The following is a 25,046-nucleotide window of genomic DNA, read 5'->3' as shown; positions in this document are numbered from 1 at the left end:
TGTTAGCCAAAATGTTGCAATACATTTTTAGATCCAAATTCAGCAAGGGCTACTGGCTATAAAGCTGGCACAACTCATAGAATCTTTGCCTTCTTTTGGGATAACCATAATATTTGCTTTTGTCATTTTTGTTTGTATCTGTTCTCCTTTTAAAAAACTACAGGTGTGGGGTTAATGTTTTGTAATATTTTTTATAATAAAGATTTGACACCCCATCTGGGCCTCGGGCTTTAGAGGGTTTAAACATATTGATGAAATCTCCCAATTCTATGATACATTTATTTGTGTTTAGGAGTCTCAGATCATCTATTATTAATTTGTGGAGATTACATTTCTTCAGGAATTCATCTATTTGGTCTAAGGTCGCTTTTTTAACTGTGGGGTCTGTCGAGTCTAAGTTGTATAACTTGGTGTACAAGCTGGTAAACTCTGTTGCTATTAATGTGGGATTGTACATGACCTCCCAAATTTTCTTTTTTATAGCCTTAACCTGAGGTCTAGCTCTAACTCCCCGGGGCTTACTTGCCTGCAACCAATCCGCTTTGTTGCCTTTGTCATAGTAGGTTTGCAGGGTCCAACTCAAAGTGATTTTTTAACAAGCTCCTCATCGTTCAATTTAGAGTTGAAGCTACAAGCTGGGACACATATCATTAAACCTTCACCGTCAACCACAATATCCTTCTTTCTTTTCCTTCCACTTACCTCCTCTTCTTTTTCTAAAAAAAATGCATTCCCTTTTTTATATTTCTTTAATCTTGTATATTATATGTAATTTTTGTATCAGCATTAACAAGATCCACAGGCGGCTCTCGCTTTTGTGGGCCTGTATACAATAGTTTGACAGGTTCCTCAGACCCCAATGTTTTTCAGCTTTTTGTAGCAATACTTTTCTAAGCTTACACAGGGAATGAGTGTGGAGCTGCTAAGAGTGAAGCTTCCCCATGATCGTTCTGCGTACCAGTTTTTCCCTGCGGCTGCAAAGGAAGTCAGAGACAAAGGTAGAGAGATGTCCAGCGGTGCATGGAGGTGAAGTCTTTGCTGTATCCCGTAGGTGTGCTGTGTGTCCCTGGAAACCTAGCGAAAGGCAGACTCAGCCAGACACATGGGGGGCTGTATGGGCCTATGTTGTCTAATGGAAGATCTGCCTTTGACTAAACTTACATATTAATAAAACAGCACACACAAGAGGGTCTGAACATCATGAACAGGGCAGGAGGAAGTGCTGAGCTTCAGAACATGGTCCCACAAGAAAGATACAGGTAGTCCTCATTTTCCGACATTTCGCTTTCTGTCGGATGCGTTTTCCGAAGGCTCATAATGCAGTTAAAAAACTCATTATCCGCCGTGGTTTTTGCGTATCCGACGGAAACCGCCACCCGTTAACATGGGTCCCGCTTTCCAACTGTCTCGTCTCCGACGCGGTTTTGTGGACCCATTGTCTCAGAAAAGCAAGGACTATCTGTACCTACTTCCACCTCTCCTTTATACCCCCCAGCAATGTATCCACCTCTTTCCTACCATATTGTGTAGCTGCAGTGGGCGGCCTGTAGGCCAAAGGCCATGTGATCCCTATCAATAGGCTTTAGACTTTTATGAATTAAATTATATGTCCAAGATTTTCCAACTCAGATATTTTTAATGACTCTTTCTTTATCGATTGAAATGATTCCAGATTTCTTTAGTACATGTAACAGTGGTTCAAGGCTTTCATCTTAGATTTAAATATAAAATGAGTGTCATTTCTATTTCTAGTTTAGCTAGAAGAGTATTTCTGCAGAGTTTGCTACTGTAACCTGGACAAGGCGTGACCAATAGCCATAAATATATTGGCCATTCACCCGGATGCAGATAATAATTCTTCCAATTACGATGTAGCCACTCCTCAAATGCTGATAAACATGTTTATTATTGTTTGTTCATGCTTTAGATATGCCAATATATTAAACATGACGCGGCTTTACTTATGAAGACTGGGAGAGAACATAGTTAGCAATGTACTTTACTGCCAACATAGTTTCTTTGCAGGTTTCTTTGATCTTGGACTCTGGGAGGAGGAAGCCATGCTTGCCTCTATCACGTAGCTCAAAAGTGAATGAGTACTTAATGCCCTGAGTATAAGCCCAGTCATCAGATGAACCAGCTGTGGGATCTAGACCGCATGAAGAGAATGAGAACAATTACACAGTGCATTGAGTCTGAATCCAATATAACAGGAATCACTTTGTGTTCTAGCAAGGAATAAGAGAGTATAACCTTATGGACAGCAAAAGAACTAAACTATTAGGGTCTCTAAGACCCCTTCCCCCCCCCACCCCAACTTCTCTCCATTGTCTCTTTTCCTCTCTGTTTCTCCATTAACCGTTCAGAGACTGAACCTACACACCTGGTAAGCACAATTGGTCACAGTATTGTGGTTCAGATGGGCATCCTTCCACCATCACAATCACTGAATATTAATAGTTATTCAATAAATAGAACTGTTTTTTTTTTTAAAAGTAGACCCCTAAAAGTAAATGATGACAATATACTTACAAATTGTAGTGGCTGACGGTCCATATATATACTTAGTTCCGTAAAGGTTTTGTAATGCGGACACAGCACCTTTGGAAATGTTATCCTGATTTTAAAAAAATACGTTATTATGCTATTTGTCAAGATATTCTCATAAATGAATGTTATTAGAAAATATATACAGTTTTTCAGCAGTTTGGAGTACTGAATCTAACCTGCTTAAATTATCAGTAAGATCATTGGAAGAACAGTGTTGATATTAAATCATATTATATATATATGACAATTTGTACATTCACTTAACGGTTTAATGCAGGTCTTAAATGTTTAGCCCATCTTATGACCACTTTTGATAGGAGTAGATCAGTGGGAAGTGCAACTGAAACAAGTGAATCTGGTTAATATACATGTGGTGCCAACATTCCATTGGGAATTCTTCAGGGCAGAGACCCATTGTGGCTTGAAAACTGAATGTCAGTCAATAAAAAATAGTCTAAGTATTACTATTATTATCACTACAGAATAAAAATAACAAAGTAGAAAACAGTTAATGCTGTCTTACTAACTTTCTAGAAATTGTCCATATTTGTATTTTACTTACCAGCTCTTCACAATTTGGGGCATGCTTAAAAGTATAGGAGAAAGGGTACAGTAGCATCTGTGAGTAGGAATGGACAGTGATATAGGCTTTGATGGAGTCCACATGGCGTCGGATGAAATTGGCCACGTTTTGTGTTTCCTTCTCAGACTCTGCTGCAGTTCCACAGTAGATTTCAGAACATGGGTCATCTGATGAACCAATATCTTCGGAGAGAATGCAACACAAACCAGTTTTAACACAAATTTGTTTACTTACATATAATTTCCAGTAGTGCAAATGAGCTTTAAATACACAAGAAAAAAAATAGATATGCTTCACAGCAAAATAGTACGCCAGTAAAGTCACAGTAACCATCCAGCAAACGCCTTCTCTGCCTTACCATTTACTCTTAATCATTTTGCTTACAGTGGGGTTTGCAACATGTTGCGTTGTTGGCCAATCTGTCAGGAAAAGGGTTGATCTCCTGATATATATTTTATTGCACATTGCCCTTTATTTTCTTTATGCATCCCGATCACATTCTCCACTGTGCAACTATCCAGCAGTTATTTATATATGCTTTGCTAGTCCCATGCTGTGTTTAAAAGCTGTGGGAACGGCGATACGTCAGCGTAAATCGGCTCCATGTGAATGGATATTCCAGGCAAAAGGTGACACATTGTGTGCTCATTTGCATGTCATTTCCCAGAATCCCTTGCTACAGTGGGAGCACTGTATGCGAGGTGATAATGGTTGAAAAGCAGGGTTGCAGACCTGTCTAAGACATGTGAATGTGCTCACAAGTGATTTTCTTTATATATACACACTAGAAGAAGACACCTCTGAGGTTTCAAAAGATCGCTACACCAGGGGTGTGCAAACTTTTCCCTGTGCGCACCTTTGACTGCTTTCTTCAGCGCCTCGCTCCCCCCACCCCACTGCTCGACCCCGACGTCAAATGACACGCAGAGTCATGTGACATCAGGTCGCCATGGTAACGATGTCACATGACCCCGCAGCGTCATTTGACGCCGGGTTACCAGGACAACGCGTCGCTGGAATGGAAGTGTATTATAGAGGCCTCGCACGGTCCCCGGGCAATTAATTTAAATGGCGGGGGGAGAGCACGGGACCTCTATAACTGCCGCGCCCCCCCCAGAAAATCTAGCGCCCCCCAGTTTGCGCACCGCTGCTCTACACTATACGTTTGTCAAGATCACTCATGTTGGTCCAAGATGCACAGAATCACTATCCCTCTCTGGACCAATATGGCTACTAGATGTATAAACTACATCATGGTTAGACATTTGTAAAGTTATGAAGCACATGTTACAGTCTGAACACAGGAAAGGGAAGGTGTTATATGACTGAGTGCTTTGACTTTATTAGAACTCCAGTATGTGTTGCTCAAAAGGACTTCAATGAATTAAAGTTACATCATACTTTGACTCCTTCAAGTGAATGCTGTGCTAAGGCTTAGTTATGTATAGTAAATCTGGGCTTTACATGACATCAATGCATGCACTAAACAAAGGGGTTTTGTCATAAAAATTATTAATGCTTTATTTGTTGGTTTTAATTACCAATACTATGCAATCTTCAGGAAATAGTAACAATCTTACCACACCAGGATATGTTAAAGTTCCTGTTGAGGTCAGTGCCAGTGCAGTTGATATTCGGTGTTGGGGAACGATTCTTTCTCCACATGCGATCCTATAAATAAACATCTAACTGAATAACTAAATCTAAGGTACAGGTCTTATAATCCTCAAATGCTACATCCATCTCGTGACCCTGAAGATGGCCCTGGCTGGGGACTGAAATGTTGGTAGTCAATAATAATACATTCAATGAGGACCTTACTTTTTTGCAACTACATTATTACTTTGCATCTTCTAGTCACTCAGGTACCTGAGTGTTCATCTACAAATGCTAGATAAAGGGATTTTCTGCACACTACATCCATTAATATCATTGTTTACTTTTGAGGTGGCAGAATTGGGCTTCTCATTGTTAGTCTTCAATTTTCTTCACCCCATGATCCAACATTTGATCTGCTGATTAGACATATCCAAATAGTACTGGGCGAACTTCACAGTGGTTTGTGTAATACAGTATCTGTTTAATGTGACATGAATTATACTTGAATTAATAAAATACACATTTGCTTGTTTAGAGATCTGCCGTTGTTTAGCAGATACTTTCAATATATCAAAATCTTCAACTTATGCCATTGGTGGAGATGTATCAAGGCAAAATTGATGCAAATTGTGTCAAATTTATCTTGCGTCTCTTTGCATCCATGCAGTGGGGGATTAAGACCCCCTGGGGCCCCTAGGCACCATAACTTTGGGGGCCTTACCTCGAGGCGTCCCTCCTCCTGGCATCATGATGTTGCGGCGCCATGTGATGTTGGGTTGCCATGACAATGTGACGCTGCAGGAGGAGGGTCACTCCAGATGAGTAAGAGACACCACACACACACACACACACACACACACACACACACACACACACACACACACACACACACACACACACACACACACACACACACACACACACACACACACACACACACACAGGCACACACACACCTTACCTTGGGACTGTGCAGCTCCCTCCTTCGGTCGGGCGAAAGTTGGATCCCAGTGCCCACAGGAGGAGGAAGAGTATGGCAGACAGTGACCGCTGGGCTGCTGCATGGGGATCTGGGGAGCCCCAGCAACAGCCCACTAAAACCTACGGGGGGGCCCCTAACCTTGGGGACACATGGGCACGTGCCTAGTGGGACTTGTGTGCTATCCGGTAACTGCATCCATGTATCAATCTTTGCTCCAAGTTTTGCTCTGTGTGAGTCAGCTTGCGATTTGGGGAGTGACAAAGTTAGGAGTAATTTATTTTTATTGTTTTTAAATCCGTCGGGTCTGCGGTAGTGTAAATCTTTCTGCATAACGGTTTGCATCAAATGTAACAAAACATTTCATACATTTGACTCAAACATAAAATGGAGCAATGCATCAAACAAACTCCTTTTTGCCCTTTTTTTTACGTTGCTACATCACTCGCATTTTTTTTGGCCGCAAGGATAGAGACGCATAGAAGAGTGAAAAGAATTCCATTGAAAACAATATACAGATGCAGCAACGAGTATCCGAACACTTGCCTTTGAAAATCTGGGGCAATCTCCCAGTAATTCTGCAACATTTCTGTGACATTTCTGCATCAGACTAATGGCCCATCGGACTAACACAGCGGGGATCCCTTGCAGTCTCATTCAGTTTGAATGGGACTGCCAGGGACTCCCGCTGTGTTAATCCGATGGGCCATTTGTCTGTTTGCAGAAATGTCACAGAAATGTTGCAGCATTACTGGGAGATTACCCCAGATTTTCCCAGGCAAGTGTTCGGATACTCGTGGCTGCATCAGTAGAGAAGAGGGGAAAATATAAATATTAACATGTCAAATGTCATATAAGATTTTACGCTTTCAGTATAAATAACAGGGGAAACGCATTTGCAATGGTCAGTGCATTTGCGCTTCCCTGCAAATACACAAGGTCCATGGCGCAAATGTCTTTCTGCCTGTGGTGATGTGTTTTCCTCTACCAAGATGGCCGACAAGGCAGGACATGGTCACCTCTACCAATATGGTGACAAAGTGGGACATATTCTACTCTACCAAGATGGCTGGCAAAGCAGGACATATTCTCCACTACTAAGATGGCTGACTAAGCAGGAAGTTAGCCTCCTCTTCAAAACTCGCAATTGTTTGCATCTGGTCTAGACCTATAAATGATCAACAGAGTGTGCAAAGTATTTCGGTACTGAGTAAGCAGCTGGAGAACCTTTCGTCTCACATCCCGTGTATGACCTTAGCTTTGTATCCTGACCCCTTGCTTCAAACTGCTGCCTGCCCTGACTTCAGAACCACGACCCCACTATTCTTGCTTCCCTGACCTCGGAAAATCATGACCCCCCTACTGTTGTCTGCTACCTGCCTTGATCTCGGAAGCCACGACCCCACTACACTTGTCTGCCACCTGCCCACGACCTTGGAACCAGACCTGACTATTCTTGCTTGTCTAGGCATCAGATCCCAGGCCAAGGGTCAGTTACTATACTCCCTACCTCTGCCCGCAGTTAGTAACATTACAGTGTCATGTTTACTTTACCTCTGTCCATGTCCAAACATAGCCATCAATGTTCATTACCGGAAGAATATAGAAGGTCAGACTTTTTAGTAGTTTACTAATGCTTTTGTCCTTTTTATACCCTTGAGTAATCTGTAGAAAAAGAAGGCAGTGTGACATCCATGCACAAAAACATAGCTTTTTATTTACAGTATAGACCTTAATTAAGGAGTCTGCACTCAGCAGTCTGCACTGAGCATTCAGTGGCCAAGATCAATATTGTGAATACAGTACTGTAATGAAATAAAAAAATAACATTTGGAGTTTGAAATGAAGTTTTATGGAATAAGTCTAAACCAAACCTCTGATGTAGAATTCCTTACATGGTAAAGGATTAGTGCCATTACTAGGAGATGGAATATCATTTGCAGTAAAGATGACTACGGCCAGGTTACAATACATACAGCCATTAAATAATGAAAGCAGCAGTCTAGTATTTAAAGCGGCAATAGGTTTTCTGGAAGCGTTTGAATCTGCTAGTCCTGTCTTTCTTTATTCCTGCTCTCAGTATCTTCTGAAAAACAAGGTCCCACTGATGGGATGACATAGTCAACCGGAATCACCACAAACCACAGAAATCAAATAGAAATAAATAAACAGTTTCTTAAAGGCTATACATCTTAAATCTGGCTTTCCATTTTTTTTTGGTGTTATATGTTTTAATCACGGGATATTTGGAGCTGAACCGTGTTAATTTCAGCTCAGGGGACCCCCTGCTTCCTGAGATACTTATCTCAGTAGGGGGTGCCGGCAGTAGCTCAGGGTGAGCTGTGTGGGGCTATCTAAATGGCAGATTATAAGTTCCTGCGTGATGCGGGCCAATAGGAAGCAATGACTTAATTCCTTGCGGCTTCCTCTTGGCCCAAATGACTGAGAGCTTTAAACTTGCGGAGCTTACTACCGGCACCCCATATGGAGGTAAGTATCTCGGGATACAGGAGGACCCCGGAGCTGAATTTAATGAGGTTCAGCCCCAGAGACCCCCATGCTTCAATATAATTGAAAACAATCCACCATTTGATGCTTTATCAATCCACCTACTCATTTTCTATTGCACTTTAAAAAAAAAAAGAATTTGAATCAGGGGGTCCTCCGGAGTTGAACCCTGCTATTTTATTTTAGCTCTGGGGACACCCTGGTTCCCAAGCTATTTATTGGTTAAGTTGCTGGTGTTTTCTCTTCCTTTAAGGAAAATCAAAATGGCCACCAAATCTCATGGGTCAAAGCAGGCCAATAGGAAGCCATAACATAATTGCGGGGATAAACAATGGCAACTACATATCTTGGAAAGTGGGGGGTCCCTTGAAGCTGAAAATAGCCCGTTTCAGCTCCGGAGAACAACACAAAATAATGTAAAAATGAGTCGGATCTGTCTGCTTAGCATATACAGTCTGTTAGCTCCATAGACGTTTGATAAGTTAAACGTACTATCTGTGATGGTTCAGTGACTATAAAGACAGAATAAAAGTGGAGACGTTTTTTGAGACGTTCAGAATGAGGTCATAGAGAATGCACTGCAATTACTGACCTCTTTAACAAACCATTGACAGAATGCAGGTGAGATCCATTCTCGGGCGTGTATACCGCAGTCTATGAAGATGGCTTTCTTTGCAGCTCTTGGTTTTCCAATCTTTTTATTCAATACAAGGACATAACACATTGTGATTGACCACACGGAATCATCAACAGTTATTATGTATCATGGTAATCTCACACTCCCTTTAGCCCACTAGAGGCCTCTAATGCATTGCAGTGCACTGAAGGCCTATCAGGAAGCCACAGATTCATATCTATTTAACACCTCGTTGCTGAAACGGACTGTTCCCAGCAGCCATATAAAATAACAACCGTTTAATCACTTCAATGTTAAGAACAGTTTGCTTAATGGGCCGTGCTATGCCATAAGCATTACGGCTGAGAGGTTTGCTGAGGCCGAGGACTCTAGTCATGATTAGTGCTCTGGCCATATTTGCTGAAGGAGTGAGAGGCCTGTGGTGCTGCTGGCTGTGTTGGTGAGAGGGAGCAAGGGGAATGCCAGCAGGCCCAAGAAGCTTATCTAAATGGGCTATAAGGTATTAGCACATATGGGCCAATACGCCCTTTGAGTATTAATGGGTTAAACTGGTGCAAAGAAAGGCATTTTCTTCGCCTGTTTGCGCCAATGTATCAAGGCTCTTGACCCATATCTATGTCCCGATTTGAGAAGTGTCAACAGGAGGAGTTACTTACACGTTATAACTGGATGTATACAGTGTTGCACTTATATTACTCTATTTTCCATTTTAACGGCTCCAAAAATTCTGTTTAATAATCTGTGTGAGATGCAGTAAACTTGACTAACAAGCTTCTTTCATATGATACAACCGGGGTCAACAAGTGGAACATTGTGCCCAAACTCTCCTTTGTGTTGACACATCCCTCATATCTGTTATGTTGCCTACTAGGAAAAAAGAAACATCAAACTCCCCCTTCACCACTCACCTTCAGGAGGTACATGGGACGCCCTTCACCTGTATTTCCAATTTTCAAGAGGCTGACGAGTTTGGGCTGTTTAGAAGCCACTTTGCACATCCAGTCCTCAATCTGGAAATAACAAACCAGCAACAGAATGAACAGTTACATCGGTATCATTGAATGACATCTCGTGCTGTACCCATCATGCCCAAACACACTTGCTGAGCACAGTTTCTTAGTATGGTTTGGTTCTATCATGGAAGCACATGTCACATTGAATAAGAATAAATAACTTCCTTATAAGTTTTCCAAAATATACAGTTGGCAGTTTATGCAATTTGGGATCATTTCTAGTATAGTGGCATTTAAAGACAGGTGAGACCCATATGTACCCATTGAGGACCGTAGGAAAGGTGTTTTATGAACTAGCACCGCTGAGTAAACATGGGCCTGTGTACTGTAAGTATAAGAATACTTATAATGGAGTTACTTTATAGTCTAAAATATTTCTTTTGAACATGAAAGCAAACTGTCCTCAGTTGGGAATAAAGATAAGCATTATGAGAATGGAGAGAAGCTCTTGATTGACTCATTTGTAAATTACAGACACAATATACTGTATTAAGTAAAAGGATGGAAAGACATGTAGCAAGCTCAAGGTTATTTAAATAATGTTGCGTTAACATTAATGTTGACTTATGTTAATCTAACATAAAGTTACTCTTCCAAAAATGTATAAAACCCAATATTGATTTCTAAAATGCTATATGGAGCCTTTATATTGGTCTTCTTTGTACTGGTTTATATGTCTGGGGAACTTTCTAGGACTATTGAATTTGTTAGTTGTAACACATATTCATTCAATATAAAGCTACAAAATATAATACTGCACCGACACACTTTATTCGAGCAAATACCCAGTATGTACCTGGCAGATACCTGGAATGCGCCGCTCCTCACCTCTGACAAGCCCCGTTGTGTTTGCCTTCCCAGCCTGGGTTCATGCCTGGCTGACAGGCGGCTGATCTGTTAAATGATAATGATTAGGATTTAATAGGCTGCAATGCTTCGCGTGTCTACCAGATGGCATAAATTCATGAATTGTAATGCAGTATATATATATTGTGACATAGTCCAAAGATGTTAGGCAGCTTTCTGCCCCATTTTAGAGCAGAAAGTGCAGGAATAGCTAAAAATGATCCGTTCCACAGCTTCCCATTACCTCAGGCAGCTGGATGGAAAATCCAGACCACAGATTACAATGGCTCTAGTTCTCCCTCACCTGCTCTTCTAATCACATGCACAGGTATTTAGAGCAGAGAGGTTTTGCATTTGACTCTCTCTCCTTAGAGCCTGGAGGCTGGGGGTATCGCTGCTCCCCTGTTTCCAGTTTCGGGGTTGACGGCCCCTCCAAGTATCACAGTACCAGAGGATTTGCCTGGACACGGGACCGAGTTCCCACCACGAACAGATAAGACCAAACAAATGTTTACTGCTGTTGCTAAAAGACTGTGCTGTATCTTGTGTCCCTAAATGAAAGAGCATTGTTTTAAGCTGGGGAACCAGTTTAGTTGGCCAGCAGCTGTTAGAGAGACTAATTCTGATGTGTAGTTAGATCCCTGAAAGGGATAGGATTTTGATATATATGATTTTGGTTTTATTTCTTGAAATAACAGTGTGGGAAATATGGTAACACTGAAATATGTGAACTGCTGAATGAAAGTATCTGAGTACCTCTAACCTTCACATGTTAAAGCTGCAGTACCTTACTTGGATGAAAATAAAGCAGGCAGAAGCCTGAGTTAAGCAGCATAATACTTTGCCTGATCCTGTTTGTTGTATAATTAACCCTAGAAGACTGTGTCGGGAAGAACCCAGACAGACGTCAGCACTACAAAAGAGGGGCGTTTGTCACATATGGTGGAGAATGCGGGCAGACACTAAAAAAAAGTCTGTGGGTTTGCAAATAAATGCGGGGGTTTAAAATGGCCGCCGAGCTGAACTAAAGTACAGATGCTATGAGTGAAGTCTGTCCCACTGTGTATATCAGTTGTGCTTCTAGCATACACAGAGAATGTGCGAAGTGTGGATGCAATAGCACCCTGAACCCAAACAGAAAACCAAAATGTTTTGCTGAAAAAAAAAAAAATTGCATCTAGCAAGTGCTGTTTGTAAAGCTAATGCCTTTTGCTGAAGTGAGTGAATTTGCAGCTAGCAAGTGCTGTATGTAAGCTGCTGAAGTAAGTGAAATTGCAGCTAGCAAATTGTCCCTGCCGGGTTTCTAAAATGGCCGACGTGAAATGTTTGTTGTGTAATGTACGTAACCATACAAAACAGTGTCCCTTCAGGCCATACTATGATCACGACTCTGGAGGAGAGCCGTACCCACAGATGAATTTAGTATGCTGGGCCTGTCGTGAAGTAGGTCACATGGAAGATGTGTGCCCCAAAATTTTCAAAGACAAACAGCTGCAAAAGCAAGCAACGCCCTGTGAGTGCAAGCAAGATGTGGAAGCTGATAACAGTGAGTGTGTGCCCAGGACCACTGATATCTCTGGAGCTAATAAAGCAAAAAGAAAGAAAACTGTTCCTCAAGTCACAGGGGAAGTGACCGAGCCACTTGAACCTGCACTGTCAGGACATGCGTCAGAAAGGCGCCGAGATGAACAACAGCCCATAGGGCCTGGCGCAATCGTCCCAGGAATGACGACACGCCTAGAGATGACAAAGGCTACTGCTACCATCATAGGCAGAGAGCCAAGCGAATCAAAGAAAACAAGAACTGACTGGAAACTATGCTATGAGATGTCCCAGAAAGATGTGCAAAACTTCATCACAGAGTTGGGGGTTTCTTGGCAAGAGGCTAGCGCGCTTAAAGCAGAGCTGGAACTCTCACGCCATGAGGTCTACGCTCGCAGCACAGAGCTGTGTACATTGAAGAAAACCTATGAGAATACCCTGAGTAATTTAGAGACTGTAAAAAGAGAGAATGTAAGTCTGACACAGAAAAATTCAGACTTGACTGACCAGATCAGTGAAGGTGATGAGAAGCTTCACCAAGCAGGAAAAGTGGAGAAGCAATTGATCCAGGAAAAGTTAGAAATGCAGGAAGCACTGCAGAATACAGAATCAGCGGCGATCCAGGCGACACAAACTGCAGAGCTCCAAAAAAATGGAGGCGCTGATGCAAACCCAGAGCAAGCACCAGAAAGAGGTGAAGACCCTGAGGGAGGTCTGGCACGATCAGGTTGAAGAGTTGCAGAAGCAGATGGCTGAGCGCGAGATACAGTGCGCCAAGAGAGAGGAGGTGTCCGTCCGTCAGGTGGTTTGCCTGACACTGCGCTATAAAAGCGAGATGGCCGATATCTACAAGCAGCTGGACCACACGGCAAATGAGCGGGCCCGGCTGCAGCTGGAGCTGGACAAGACCCAGAAGGAGCACCTGCAGCTGCAGGTCAAGAATAGAGAAAATGAAACAGAGTTAAACCTCGCTCTGAAACAGATGACGGACATGGGAGAAGCGGCTAAAGTGGTTCAGTCGGGCTATCAATCCTACCTCCTAGCCAAGCAAGCTGTATGTTCCTATACGTGTATCTTCAATGCTGTTGCAATATTACGATTTGCTATAAAGATGAAGTTGGAGAAAGAGATTCCAAGGCTAAAAGAGACACGGTCACAAAAGGAGACCAGGGAAAGTAAACTCAATGCCCTCACTGATGACAAAGAGGAAGGAGAAAGAATTGACTTTGATTGTGCTGCTGTTATTCCAGAAACAGATAGGCACCCTCCTGAGAATATACTCCCTGATCTGGAATTCAAAAATCCAGATCCTCAATTTCATTTACGTTGTCCAGAAGATTATCAAACTAGTGGACACACCCAGGACACCACAGAAGATGTTTTAGCCAATTGGGTGGCAGTTCCTGAAAAAACAAACTTGTTGACAGATCCTGATGACATGGTTAATATGGACTACGTTTGTACAGAGGCAACTAGGTCTCCAAAACCCAAAGGCGTGGTAATGGCCACAAAAGGGAAATCAAAGATTGAAAAGAAAAAACAACGAAGGTTAACACGGCGCCTGAACAGTTCCATATCTCACCAATCTGGACCACACTGTGGAGCCAAGGAGAATCTGGTCCAAGGGTCTCATCAGAAGCTAAAGAAACAGTCCAGTCATTTGCAGGTTGCAGCGGGCTATGAAATAAAGTCAAAGGATGCAATAGACTGGAAGTCAAAAAAAAAAAAAAAAATGTTTGGGGGAACTGACCGATTTATTTTTTTATTACACGTGTGGACTATGTCACGGACACTTAACTATGCAAATAAGCATTTTGTCAATATTACAATGTTATATTGGTTCTCTGTGTTGAAAGTGTAGCTAAACTACAAATTAATATACAGGGTTGATGGCCCTTAAGATTACAAGGCTGTAGTATAAGAGAAAAAATATTGGTAGCTTACAATATGGAAAAAAAAAAAAAATGCCCTTTTCGGTTGGTAAATTTATAATGAAGTTCATATTCGTGTCATGTAAATACTTAATGTTGTACTGAGCAGTTAGCTCAAGTATTTCAGGTAGGACGCTCACCCCAGTGAGGTCCATGGCCGCTCACCCCAGTAGGTGTGAGCTGGGGAGGGGGATATGTGACATAGTCCAAAGATGTTAGGCAGCTTTCTGCCCCATTTTAGAGCAGAAAGTGCAGGAATAGCTAAAAATGATCCATTCCACAGCTTCCCATTACCTCAGGCAGCTGGATGGAAAATCCAGACCACAGATTACAATGGCTCTAGTTCTCCCTCACCTGCTCTTCTAATCACATGCACAGGTATTTAGAGCAGAGAGGTTTTGCATTTGACTCTCTCTCCTTAGAGCCTGGAGGCTGGGGGTATCGCTGCTCCCCTGTTTCCAGTTTCGGGGTTGACGGCCCCTCCAAGTATCACAGTACCAGAGGATTTGCCTGGACACGGGACCGAGTTCCCACCACGAACAGATAAGACCAAACAAATGTTTACTGCTGTTGCTAAAAGACTGTGCTGTATCTTGTGTCCCTAAATGAAAGAGCATTGTTTTAAGCTGGGGAACCAGTTTAGTTGGCCAGCAGCTGTTAGAGAGACTAATTCTGATGTGTAGTTAGATCCCTGAAAGGGATAGGATTTTGCTTATATGATTTTGGTTTTATTTCTTGAAATAACAGTGTGGGAAATATGGTAACACTGAAATATGTGAACTGCTGAATGAAAGTATCTGAGTACCTCTAACCTTCACATGTTAAAGCTGCAGTACCTTACTTGGATGAAAATAAAGCAGGCAGAAGCCTGAGTTAAGCAGCATAATACTTTGCCTGATCCTGTTTGTTGTATAATTAACCCTAGAAGACTGTGTCGGGAAGAACCCAGACAGACGTCAGCACTACAAAAGAGGGGCGTTTGTCACAATATATACTGTGCAGTATTGCAGCCAGCGGGAATAAAATGCTTCAATCCCTGCCTGGAAAATACCTCAATGCACTCGGGCAGAAAATAGTCACAAACCTCAATACACCAAGGTATACCCGAATTCGTGGGACTAGCCGAGCTCGAATAAAGTGTGTCGCCAGTGTACAACGAGGAAACATACGTTGAAGAAGCAGTTCACCCTCTGCCCCCCCCCACCCCTTTCCCCTTTATTTTATGCAAGAGTGGGACCCAGGAGCTGACCTGCGTTTATTTCAGTCCTGGGGATGGGGGCCTCCTGCCTCCTGAGGTGGCGCCAGTACTTCCTGGTTATTTAAATCACCTGCATGACGTGGACCAATAGGAAGCCGCAACGGATAACATTGTGGCTTCCTATTGGCCTGCGTGATGCCTATAGATTTATTCAGCCATTTTGTTTTCCCTGAAAGGGAACAGGGGGTAAAAATGTTAAGCAGCAATCCTAACTGCCAGACGCCCCTCATAATGCTAGTATCTTTCACCATGAACATTTCCTGCTTGTTAAAAAAATAAATATAGTGTTAAAAATCAGTGTTTTCTTAATTTGTAGCATCTGGCCTCTTGGGGGAGATGCATTTTATGCCCCCCCCCCCCCCCTCCCCGACATTTAATATTTCAAATGCTTACATCTCCTGAATGAAGCATCGGATTTTCAAAAGAAAAGTCTTCCCTGATAGGACAAAAATAAATCTCTTATATTAAATATAACACATAATGGTGATCAGTGTGGGCTGCTGCTTTAAACACACACTAATGGTAAGATTCATACCTTTTCCCAATCATTGTACTTTGTATAACTGTGCTTGTTAGACTTGCGAATCTTCTGATCGACCGACTGTGCTTCAATCCCTTCTTGAAGATCATGAAACAAAACTCTAATAGGAAAGAAGACAACCATATTGTTTCATTGAGATATTTGTTGTCAACATTTTAATTGGCTACAGGTGGGAAGCAAAAAGATAGGTATTTGCCTGGCATTCCCGTCGTTAAAATGTGGGACTCAATATTGTTTACTGTGGTGCGTACCGTCTCCGTGATGGGATTCCCCAGCTGACGCCATGTTGCAGTGATGAAGAAGAAGGAGAAATAGCCGCACTCTTCGTGCTCAACAGATCCTCAGATCATTCCTTTGTATTAATATGAGACCGGCCATGACACAATCACAAAGGTGCTATCACTGGTCTCGCTTCAATACAAATACATGATTTGAGCATCTTGTGAACACGAAGAATGCGGTTATTTCTCCTCCTTCCTCGCTATTACCGGTAGGAAGCGCACAATTGCCCTGGCTTGTGAGTGACACGTGTGCAGATTTAGTTGATATTTACGCCACTAAACGTGATGCGGATAAATGGGCCCATTTTTGGCCGGATTTGGATTCGCAGCGGATCGGCCGGTTCCTTTGGTCCGCGGATTGCCGCTGATCAATCACAAAATGGGCCCCTTCGCATCTTGTACATTTAAAAAAAATTATTATTACCAATCCAATCCGTGGATTCAGCAATCCGTTGACAGGTTCTTAAGAACCTTCATTCATTTAAACCTACTCACAGACAGCTATTTCTACCTTTTGGGTCTCATTAGTGTGCGGTTGGTTGAAATTTTTTTGGGCATCCCTGAGCAATGTCAACCTTTGCTAAAAAGCGTGATTTAAGTAATAATCATGAAAAATGTTGCTAAGCAATTTTAAGACATTTGCACAACCCCCTGCACTTACAGCCGCCTCCTTGCTGCCGCCCTACATCTCCTTTGGAATCCCAGCACCAAATGCAGTGGACGTCATCAACGTGACATCGCACGGCGTCACGTTGCCATGGCAAGGAGACGCCGTGTGACATCACATTGACGCTGGGATTCCAAAGGAGATGGAGGGTGGCAGCAAGGAGGCGGCTGACACATGCAAGTGCCTTCATATTAGGTCCGATAGGCCAGAGAGCGCTGCAAATGCATATGGGGAAGAAATGCCCCCAAATTTTGCCGCCCTAGGCCAAGGTCTAATGAGAAATCCATCACTGTGCACAGTCCTAATTATTATAGTGTGTCAATTAAATCCTTCTCCTATTGTTCAATATCAATCACTCCCCCCCCCATATTAGTTGCAGACACTGGTGGGAAGGTACCTGTGGTTGCAAACTACTTGGATACATTGATACCAGTCTCAGTAATTGATACATACTCCACTCATTGCCACATGTACAACTATTCCAGATGGAGATTCCCTATACTAATGGGGCAATATAGTTGCAATGTCGTTTGATAGACTGGTTCTGAAGGACAAATGCTCCAAATGCCCCTTATCAGTTTAACATTGTTAAGTGTAAAAGGAAACACATTGTATAATTTGGAATGTGTGACAGATACTGTATCTTCAGTACGTGAGTTAATCAACATTTCTGGAGTTTGAAACGTTAGTTGTTACACACTTTTGTGTTTTATTGGCTTTGATTTCTATACAATGGAGTATACTGTATGCAGCAAGGCAACAATGGTACACTGCTGAGGCACAACATCTGCCCCATATGTATTTTAGAAAAATCTCAATTTAATATACAGGTTGTTTTCTTTGATACGTTGGGATCATTTTGTTTTTTTTAATGCTTCGACCCAAATCTTTCCTAATTGCTATTTAGATTTGTGCATGTGTCTAGATCAGTGCTTCTCAATCTTTTTTTGGTTAGGGAACCTCAGAATTCGATTTTGAAATTCTGGGGAACCCCAACCCTCACCCCCTGTCTCTCGCCGCCATCTCGCTGTCCCCGTTGCCCCATCTCTCTCCCCCTACGCTCCCTCTCCCCCTTGTGTGCGTGCACACGCTCCCATTTACAACCACGCACCCACTCCCACTTACACTCCCACACTCTCCCACTTACACACTCACTCCCACTTACACACACTCCCACTTACACACACACACACACACACACACACACACACACACACACACACACACACACACACACACACACACACACACACACACACACACACACACACACACACACACACACACACACACACACACACACACACACACACACACACTGTAACAGGGGACTTATCCCTGTTCACAAATGTGCCTCTAATCCAGCAGTGTGGTGGTTAACTGCTGGTGGCAAATTAACTAACACCACCTGCCTGATTACAGGTGGTAGAAAAAGCCTGCCTTTGAGACAGGAAGTGACTCCATAGCTCACGTTTGAGCTGAACTTTGGAGACAGAGCAGAGGTTCTTGAGTCTCCCAGGAGAGACTGACCAAGAGAACACAGATCTCTGGAGCTGACAAATAAGACTTCTAAACCTGGATGCTGACATTTTCTGTGAACACACGGGTGCGGTTCCAGGAGAGCAGAGAAGCTTACTCTACAGCAGCTAACAGATAAGACTTTTATTACAAGACTTTTTATATCTGTTCATTTCATGCTATGTGTTTGGAGCTGGGAGACATGCTTATCTAAGGGAGTTGTGAATTAATTGCATAGTATTCACTAAAAATACTCCCAAGTGAATAAAAGCTTTGTTCCACCCCCCTGTGTTTGGATGGTTTCCTGATATTAAGGAAAAGGCACAATAAAGCCTTGTTATAATTTCACCTTACAAAAGTCTCCAATTGTGTATCTCTGTGAGCGTCTGTCTACATATGGTGTCCAAAGTGGGACGAGAGGTGTCTTTGAAGTTAAAAAGGACCGTAGATTTTTTATGTGAATTTTTTTTTATTCTTTTTGACTACAAACAGTCTGAGCAACTTAAAAAAAATAAATAAAAAAAAACTCTCATGCAGCAGAGACCAGAGTTAAAGGGATACACGCCACTGAAACTTACAAAACCACAGATGGACTCTTTTCCCCCAATCCCAAGAGGAGGGAGACTGCTGAAGCAGCTAAAACTTATTTGCCTATCACAAAGTGTAATATGGTCATTGAAATAGGGGTTTTGCCTTCCAGCCATAGTCAGGGTTCAAGAAGTGAGTCAGCCCTTAAAAAGGGATAGGTATTTGTTGTTTTCAAAAGATTCGCTGAAGCAGTGAATACAGATGGTGACCCACGAGTGGTACTGATTTTGCAAATAAAGGTTGCCACACCGCATAGGGCTACCAGCTGTGAATGGAGTATATGCAGAAAAGTGTGAAAATTGATACAAGACTGTGCTGAAGCAGGGGAATTTTTAGCAAACAAATGCTGAGTGTAAAATTGCCCTATAGGGGAAAAAGGGATTGCTGATCTGTCTAAAAGGTATTTCAAAGCCAATTGCTGAGTGTTGAGTCACCCTGTCGGGAATGAAAGAAATAGTCCACTGCAAAGAAGGTGTTTTTTTTCTGCAAGTAAAAAAAAGTCTGCCTATATATATCTTGGGAGCAAAACAGACACCCAAAGTGTGAAGTGTGAATGCCATAATACCCAAAGATGAGACTGAAAATTACTGAACTCAGGCAGAAAACCAAATTCTGTTGCTGAAGCGGAGTGATTGCACCTAGCAAGTAAATGGTGTAAAGCAAACAGAAGTTTTTACCTAGCAACCACACATTCAGCATACCTAATGAGAGATTATACCTAGCAAGTAAATGGTGTAAAGCAAATAGACGTTTTTACCTAGCAACTGCACATCTTGTATACCTGATAAAAGAAAATGCATGCACAGTACTGCTGATATTGAAAAAAAAATTACCCAAGAAAGAAAAGTCTACAGAGATGCCTGTGAGAGCTACGACTTCTACAAGCAAAATATGCCCATCTGTAGGACTACCACAATTGGGGGTTCTAGCAAATACAGTGGCAACAGCTGCAATAGCGCCTCCTGAGGTCAGGAAGAAAATTACACCTGATAGCCTAAAAATGGAGGACAAGATGCAGCGTTCCTGTAATGAACCCTACCCCTCGGAAGAGTGGCCCTTCCAGTCCAATAAAGAGGAAGACATCTCTTACGGGAAACCCGAACCGAGTCACACCCACAAAACACCCCAAGAATGGTGGGGGTGCCTGAACTCGGCACGAACAGAAAAGACCGCCCTCTATGATGACGAATATGGTCGACAAGAGAAAGAGCGGGAGCAGCAGATCACCCAATATTTCTGTCAGCTAAAGCAACTGCAAGAAAAGCCTGGCGTATATAATGAAGCTGCTAAAGTATCAAATAAAGAAGGAGACCCCAGTATTCCTGATGGGACGGAGTCATCCAAAACAAAAAAGCGGAAAAAGAAAAGCGGTTCTTCACTTACCGTGGAAGGAACAGACACGTCCGCAGATCCTGTGGAGGTAAAGGGGGACCGAGTTGCCCTGCAGCCTAGAGAAAATGGAGAATTCATCCTGCGGTTAACTGAATATCCAGAGGGCCCAAGGCAGAAGTCGTGTACCCCAAATAAGTGTCTGTCCGGTGCCAACAGTGAGGAACCCTCAACCAACCATCCCAGGGAAGCGGAGCCGGAACCAGTGAGTGACGATCCCTTGACCAGCCCTGAAGATGCCCTGAAAAATGCCAGGCATGACTGTGATATGCTCCGTGAACAATTGAAACAAAAGGAAGATGGTTACACCGAGCTACAGAAAAATAACATGAAGCTAGAGGAATATGTGCTCGCAATGTACTCTTTAGCCAGGACAGAATTGGACGATCTCAAGACTGAGCTAGATACTGCAAATGCTACTATTTCCGCCATGAATGGAAAGCAGAGCCAATCTGATAAAATGGTGGCTACGCTAAAGCGGAAGTATGAGGAGGCACTGAAGCAGATTACAGTCTTCCAGCAAGAGGTTCACACTCTTCGCAAAGAGCTGAATGCCTCACAACAGGAGGTCAACAGTGTCCGGATAGAGTGAGAGAGTGGACGTATCTCAGAAAGAGGTTCAGACACTCCGCAGAGCACTGGATGCCTCACATCATGAGACCAACAGCTGCCGCACAGACCTGGAAGTTTCCAGAAAGGAACTACAAAGTCTCACTGAGGAGCTGGACATTTCAAGGAAAACTATCCTACATGTTAATACAGATCTCCAAGTCTCTCAGAAGGAGCTTCAGACCCTCAACTTAGAGAAGGAAGTCTCACGCCAGGAGACTGTCATTCTCAAAGCCGATGTGCGTAAATAGAAGGAGGACTGCAAAGAGGCCCTGAATAATACAGAGACTGAAAAAGGAGAAAAATCAAGATTAAAAAGAGAAAACTTAAAACTAAAAGAAGAAAATTTTCAGTTGACAGACGAAGTCAAGGAAAAGTTTGAAGTAGAGCACCGACTGCAGAACCAACTGCAAGGTCTGCATACACACCTCCAGTATGCTGAGGAGAAGCAGCAAACGCTGCAGGAAGAAAAGCTGCAGGCTGCTAAAGAGGTACAAGCACTGCAGGAACGTCTGAATACCCAGTACGTCCCCACAGAGCAGTATGAGGAGCTAAAGGCCACGCTGCATGTCTTCAGAGCATCATTGGGGGTGGAGCTTCGATACCAGGTGATTCTGTATGAGAGGGAGCGTGAGAAGGCTCAGAAACTGGAGCAAGAGCTGGAGAGACAGAGAGACTGTTCCATTCCCTTGAGTCAGTACACCACGGAGAAAACAGACGCAGCGGCAACCTTAACGACAAAAATTTCAGAGCTCCAGAATATGAAGGAGACACTGATACAGACTAAGAGAAAGCAAAGTGCGCATATAAATTCCCTGAGAAGAGACTTGCAAGACGCACTCAAACAGGTTGAGACTCTGCAGACCAGTAACTTACAGATTCCTCCAATACGGAAAAAGGTATTGGCTCTGCCCAAGCACCGGTATCCCACAGTAACTAATGCCCATGAGGACAAGGGTACAGTGAGAGTTGGGGACTCCACGCACCTTCAAAACAAGATTACGATGTTTGAGCCACCTAAGAAAGCACTAGCCAAACCTACAGCTGCCCAACAGGCAACAAACAGAGGTAGGAGTGCAGAATCAAAGCCAGAAGAATCCTTAGCTGAGGAAGCTAAAAAAAATAGGACGTTCTCTGGAAAAGGAGGTGGAGGTGCAACTCAGTCCCAAAGAAGCTGAACTGGCGACTCCGTGGTGTGGAGGAGGTGCAGAAAGACCGCTTCAAAAGCGGAAAACGCAAAGGGCTGTTTTTAAACGCTCTGCAACTGCTGCTATACAGTCTGCCTACAATAAGACAAGCACCCGACGCGAGGGAAATCTCATGACCGCGCATGTAGAAAAAAAACTGTACTTGGAAAAAGTCCTCCTCGAGCAACTGAGGAGTGCTGATCTCAATCACCTTCAGGAGGAGACAAAAAATAAACTGGAGAAAGGGCTCCAATCCCAGCGGGACAGAGGGTTCTCTTCCTCCATCCACTCTCATTTAAGTCACAGAAAGATCTTGAATGAGAGTGGAAGGATGGGCTTTGGCCATGGTAAGCCCGAGCTTCCCACAAACAGGGGAGGTATGTAACAGGGGACTTATCCCTGTTCACAAATATGCCTCTAATCCAGCAGTGTGGTGGTTAACTGCTGGTAGCAAATTAACTAACACCACCTGCCTAATTACAGGTGGTAGAAAAAGCCTGCCTTTGAGACAGGAAGTGACTCCTTAGCTCACGTGTGAGCTGAACTTTGGAGACAGAGCAGAGGTTCTTGAGTCTCCCAGGAGAGACTGACCAAGAGAACACAGATCTCTGGAGCTGACAAATAAGACTTCTAAACCTGGATGCTGACATTTTCTGTGCACACACGGGTGCGGTTCCAGGAGAGCAGAGAAGCTTACTCTACAGCAGCTAACAGATAAGACCTTTATTACAAGACTTTTTATATCTGTTCATTTCATGCTATGTGTTTGGGGCTGGGAGACATGCTTATCTAAGGGAGTTGTGAATTAATTGCATAGTATTCACTAGAAATACTCCCAAGTGGATAGAAGCTTTGTTCCCCCCCCCTGTGTTTGGATGGTTTCCTGATATTAAGGAAAAGGCACAATAAAGCCTTGTTATAATTTCACCTTACAAAAGTCTCCAATTGTGTATCTCTGTGAGCGTCCGTCTACATGCACTCTCTCACTTACACACACACTCCCACTCCCACACTCTCCCACTTACACACACACACACACACACACACACACACACACACACACACACACACACACACACACACACACACACACACACACACACACACACACACACACACACACACACACACACACACACACACACACACTCTCCCACTTACACACACACACACACACACACACACACACACACACACACACACACACACACACACACACACACACACACACACACACACACACACACACACACACACACACACACACACACACACACACACACACACACTCCCACTTACACACACACACACACACACACACACACACACACACACACACACACACACACACACACACACACACACACACACACACACACACACACACACACACACACACACACTCCCACTTACACACACACACACACACACACACACACACACACACACACACACACACCCTCCCACACACACACACACACACACACACACACACACACACACACACACCCTCCCACACACACACACACACACACACACACACACACACACACACACCCTCCCACACTCTCCGTCGACCGGAGCAGGCAGAGAGGATAGCAGTTAGCTGCCGGCTGATGCTGAGCTCAGGAGACGCTGGGTCACTGCTATGCAGGGCTGCTGCCGCACCCCATGGTCCTGGGACAGCTGGGAGAGTTGTCCCGGCTCTGCCCCCCTGGCCGCCGCGGAACCCATGAGAGGTGCTCACGGAACCCTTGTTGAAAACCACTGATCTAGTTTTTAACACACTCTATGATACTTTGATGGGCAAGATTTGCAATACAGAAGGCTAAAGCCTTTTTTGGAATTCCTTATGAATGGCTACAAGCTAAAATGAATATACTGTATCCTGTCATATTGTAGGCCCATACCAAAATCCATTTTGTCTGTTTTGCTTCCCACGGTGTGACGTCTCGGCCACTGGAACAGTTTGTACAAAAGTCAGAGGAAAAATTATGCCTAAAGCACAATCTAAGTTAAAATAGAAATAATGAACTCATACTCATATGGTATTTTGTTCAGCTCCAGAAGACGCTGAATGGATTCTGACTGATGAGCGCTAGTATGAAAGTCTACATCCATCTGGGACCTCACGGTTCGAGCTGACTCAGGGTGCCAGAAATCCAGCTGAAATATGAAAGTGCAATTACATTATTATTCATCTTTAAAGCGCACAACAGTGTTTATTAAACTCAGTTAGAGCAATGTACTTCCCTGAGGGACATGCAATATTCTCTCTCTCTCTCTCTCTCTCTCTCTCTCTCTCTCTCTCTCTCTCTCTCTCTCTCTTTCTCTCTCTCTCTCTCTGTCTCTCTCTGTCTCCGTGTGGATCACTTCCTGGATCGTGACGTCACCGCAGCGATTCGGCGCCGCTCAGCAACAGTCAAAATCGCGCAGTAGGGTGCCAGTAGGGGCTAGAGCACTAGTACATCACTAGCTACTTTGTGGTGAAGTATATGAGACTTTCACAACCCACAGGATTTAGTACTTTCAGATACCAGACATTATCTTCATGTAGCATTTTTGTGCTTCAGTAGCTGTTTTATGCATTCATTCACCTTTGCACAGCTCTCTTTCCAGCAAAGTTTGCTGCCTTTTCTATCATTATTGTGTAGTTTAGGTATGATTGTGTACTCCGTGTAGTTTTGGCCAATTTACATGTGTGTTTCACTTCTATTACCAGGTCCGTTTGTATGAGTTGTTTTTTTGTGCTATTTGGCATTACTGCACTTTGTTGTGTATTCAGTATTATTTTTTCTGTGATTTTGTGTACTGTTGGAT

General features: G+C 43.3%; 1 protein-coding gene across 1 annotated transcript in view; it reads right to left on the bottom strand.

Moving 5' to 3' along the window:
• Positions 1-1,893: 1,893 nt before the first annotated feature.
• Positions 1,894-25,046, bottom strand: part of LOC142465932 (mast cell carboxypeptidase A-like) — a 26,259-nt gene continuing 3,106 nt past the window's right edge. Inside the window, exons 3-11 of the mRNA XM_075570405.1 lie at positions 24,268-24,392; positions 15,982-16,087; positions 9,765-9,866; positions 8,812-8,913; positions 7,266-7,376; positions 4,714-4,804; positions 3,113-3,315; positions 2,533-2,617; positions 1,894-2,149 (exon numbers count right to left, since the gene is read on the bottom strand). Of these exons, the coding sequence (XP_075426520.1) occupies positions 1,962-2,149; positions 2,533-2,617; positions 3,113-3,315; positions 4,714-4,804; positions 7,266-7,376; positions 8,812-8,913; positions 9,765-9,866; positions 15,982-16,087; positions 24,268-24,392 (1,113 nt within the window). The 3' untranslated portion in view covers positions 1,894-1,961. The remainder of the gene's footprint in view (positions 2,150-2,532; positions 2,618-3,112; positions 3,316-4,713; positions 4,805-7,265; positions 7,377-8,811; positions 8,914-9,764; positions 9,867-15,981; positions 16,088-24,267; positions 24,393-25,046) is intronic.

Source organism: Ascaphus truei, chromosome 14 (genome assembly GCF_040206685.1).
Source record: "Ascaphus truei isolate aAscTru1 chromosome 14, aAscTru1.hap1, whole genome shotgun sequence".
NCBI lineage: Eukaryota > Metazoa > Chordata > Amphibia > Anura > Ascaphidae > Ascaphus > Ascaphus truei.
The sequence above is the reverse complement of the archived record's forward strand: the minus strand, read 5'-3'. Positions and strand labels throughout refer to the sequence as shown.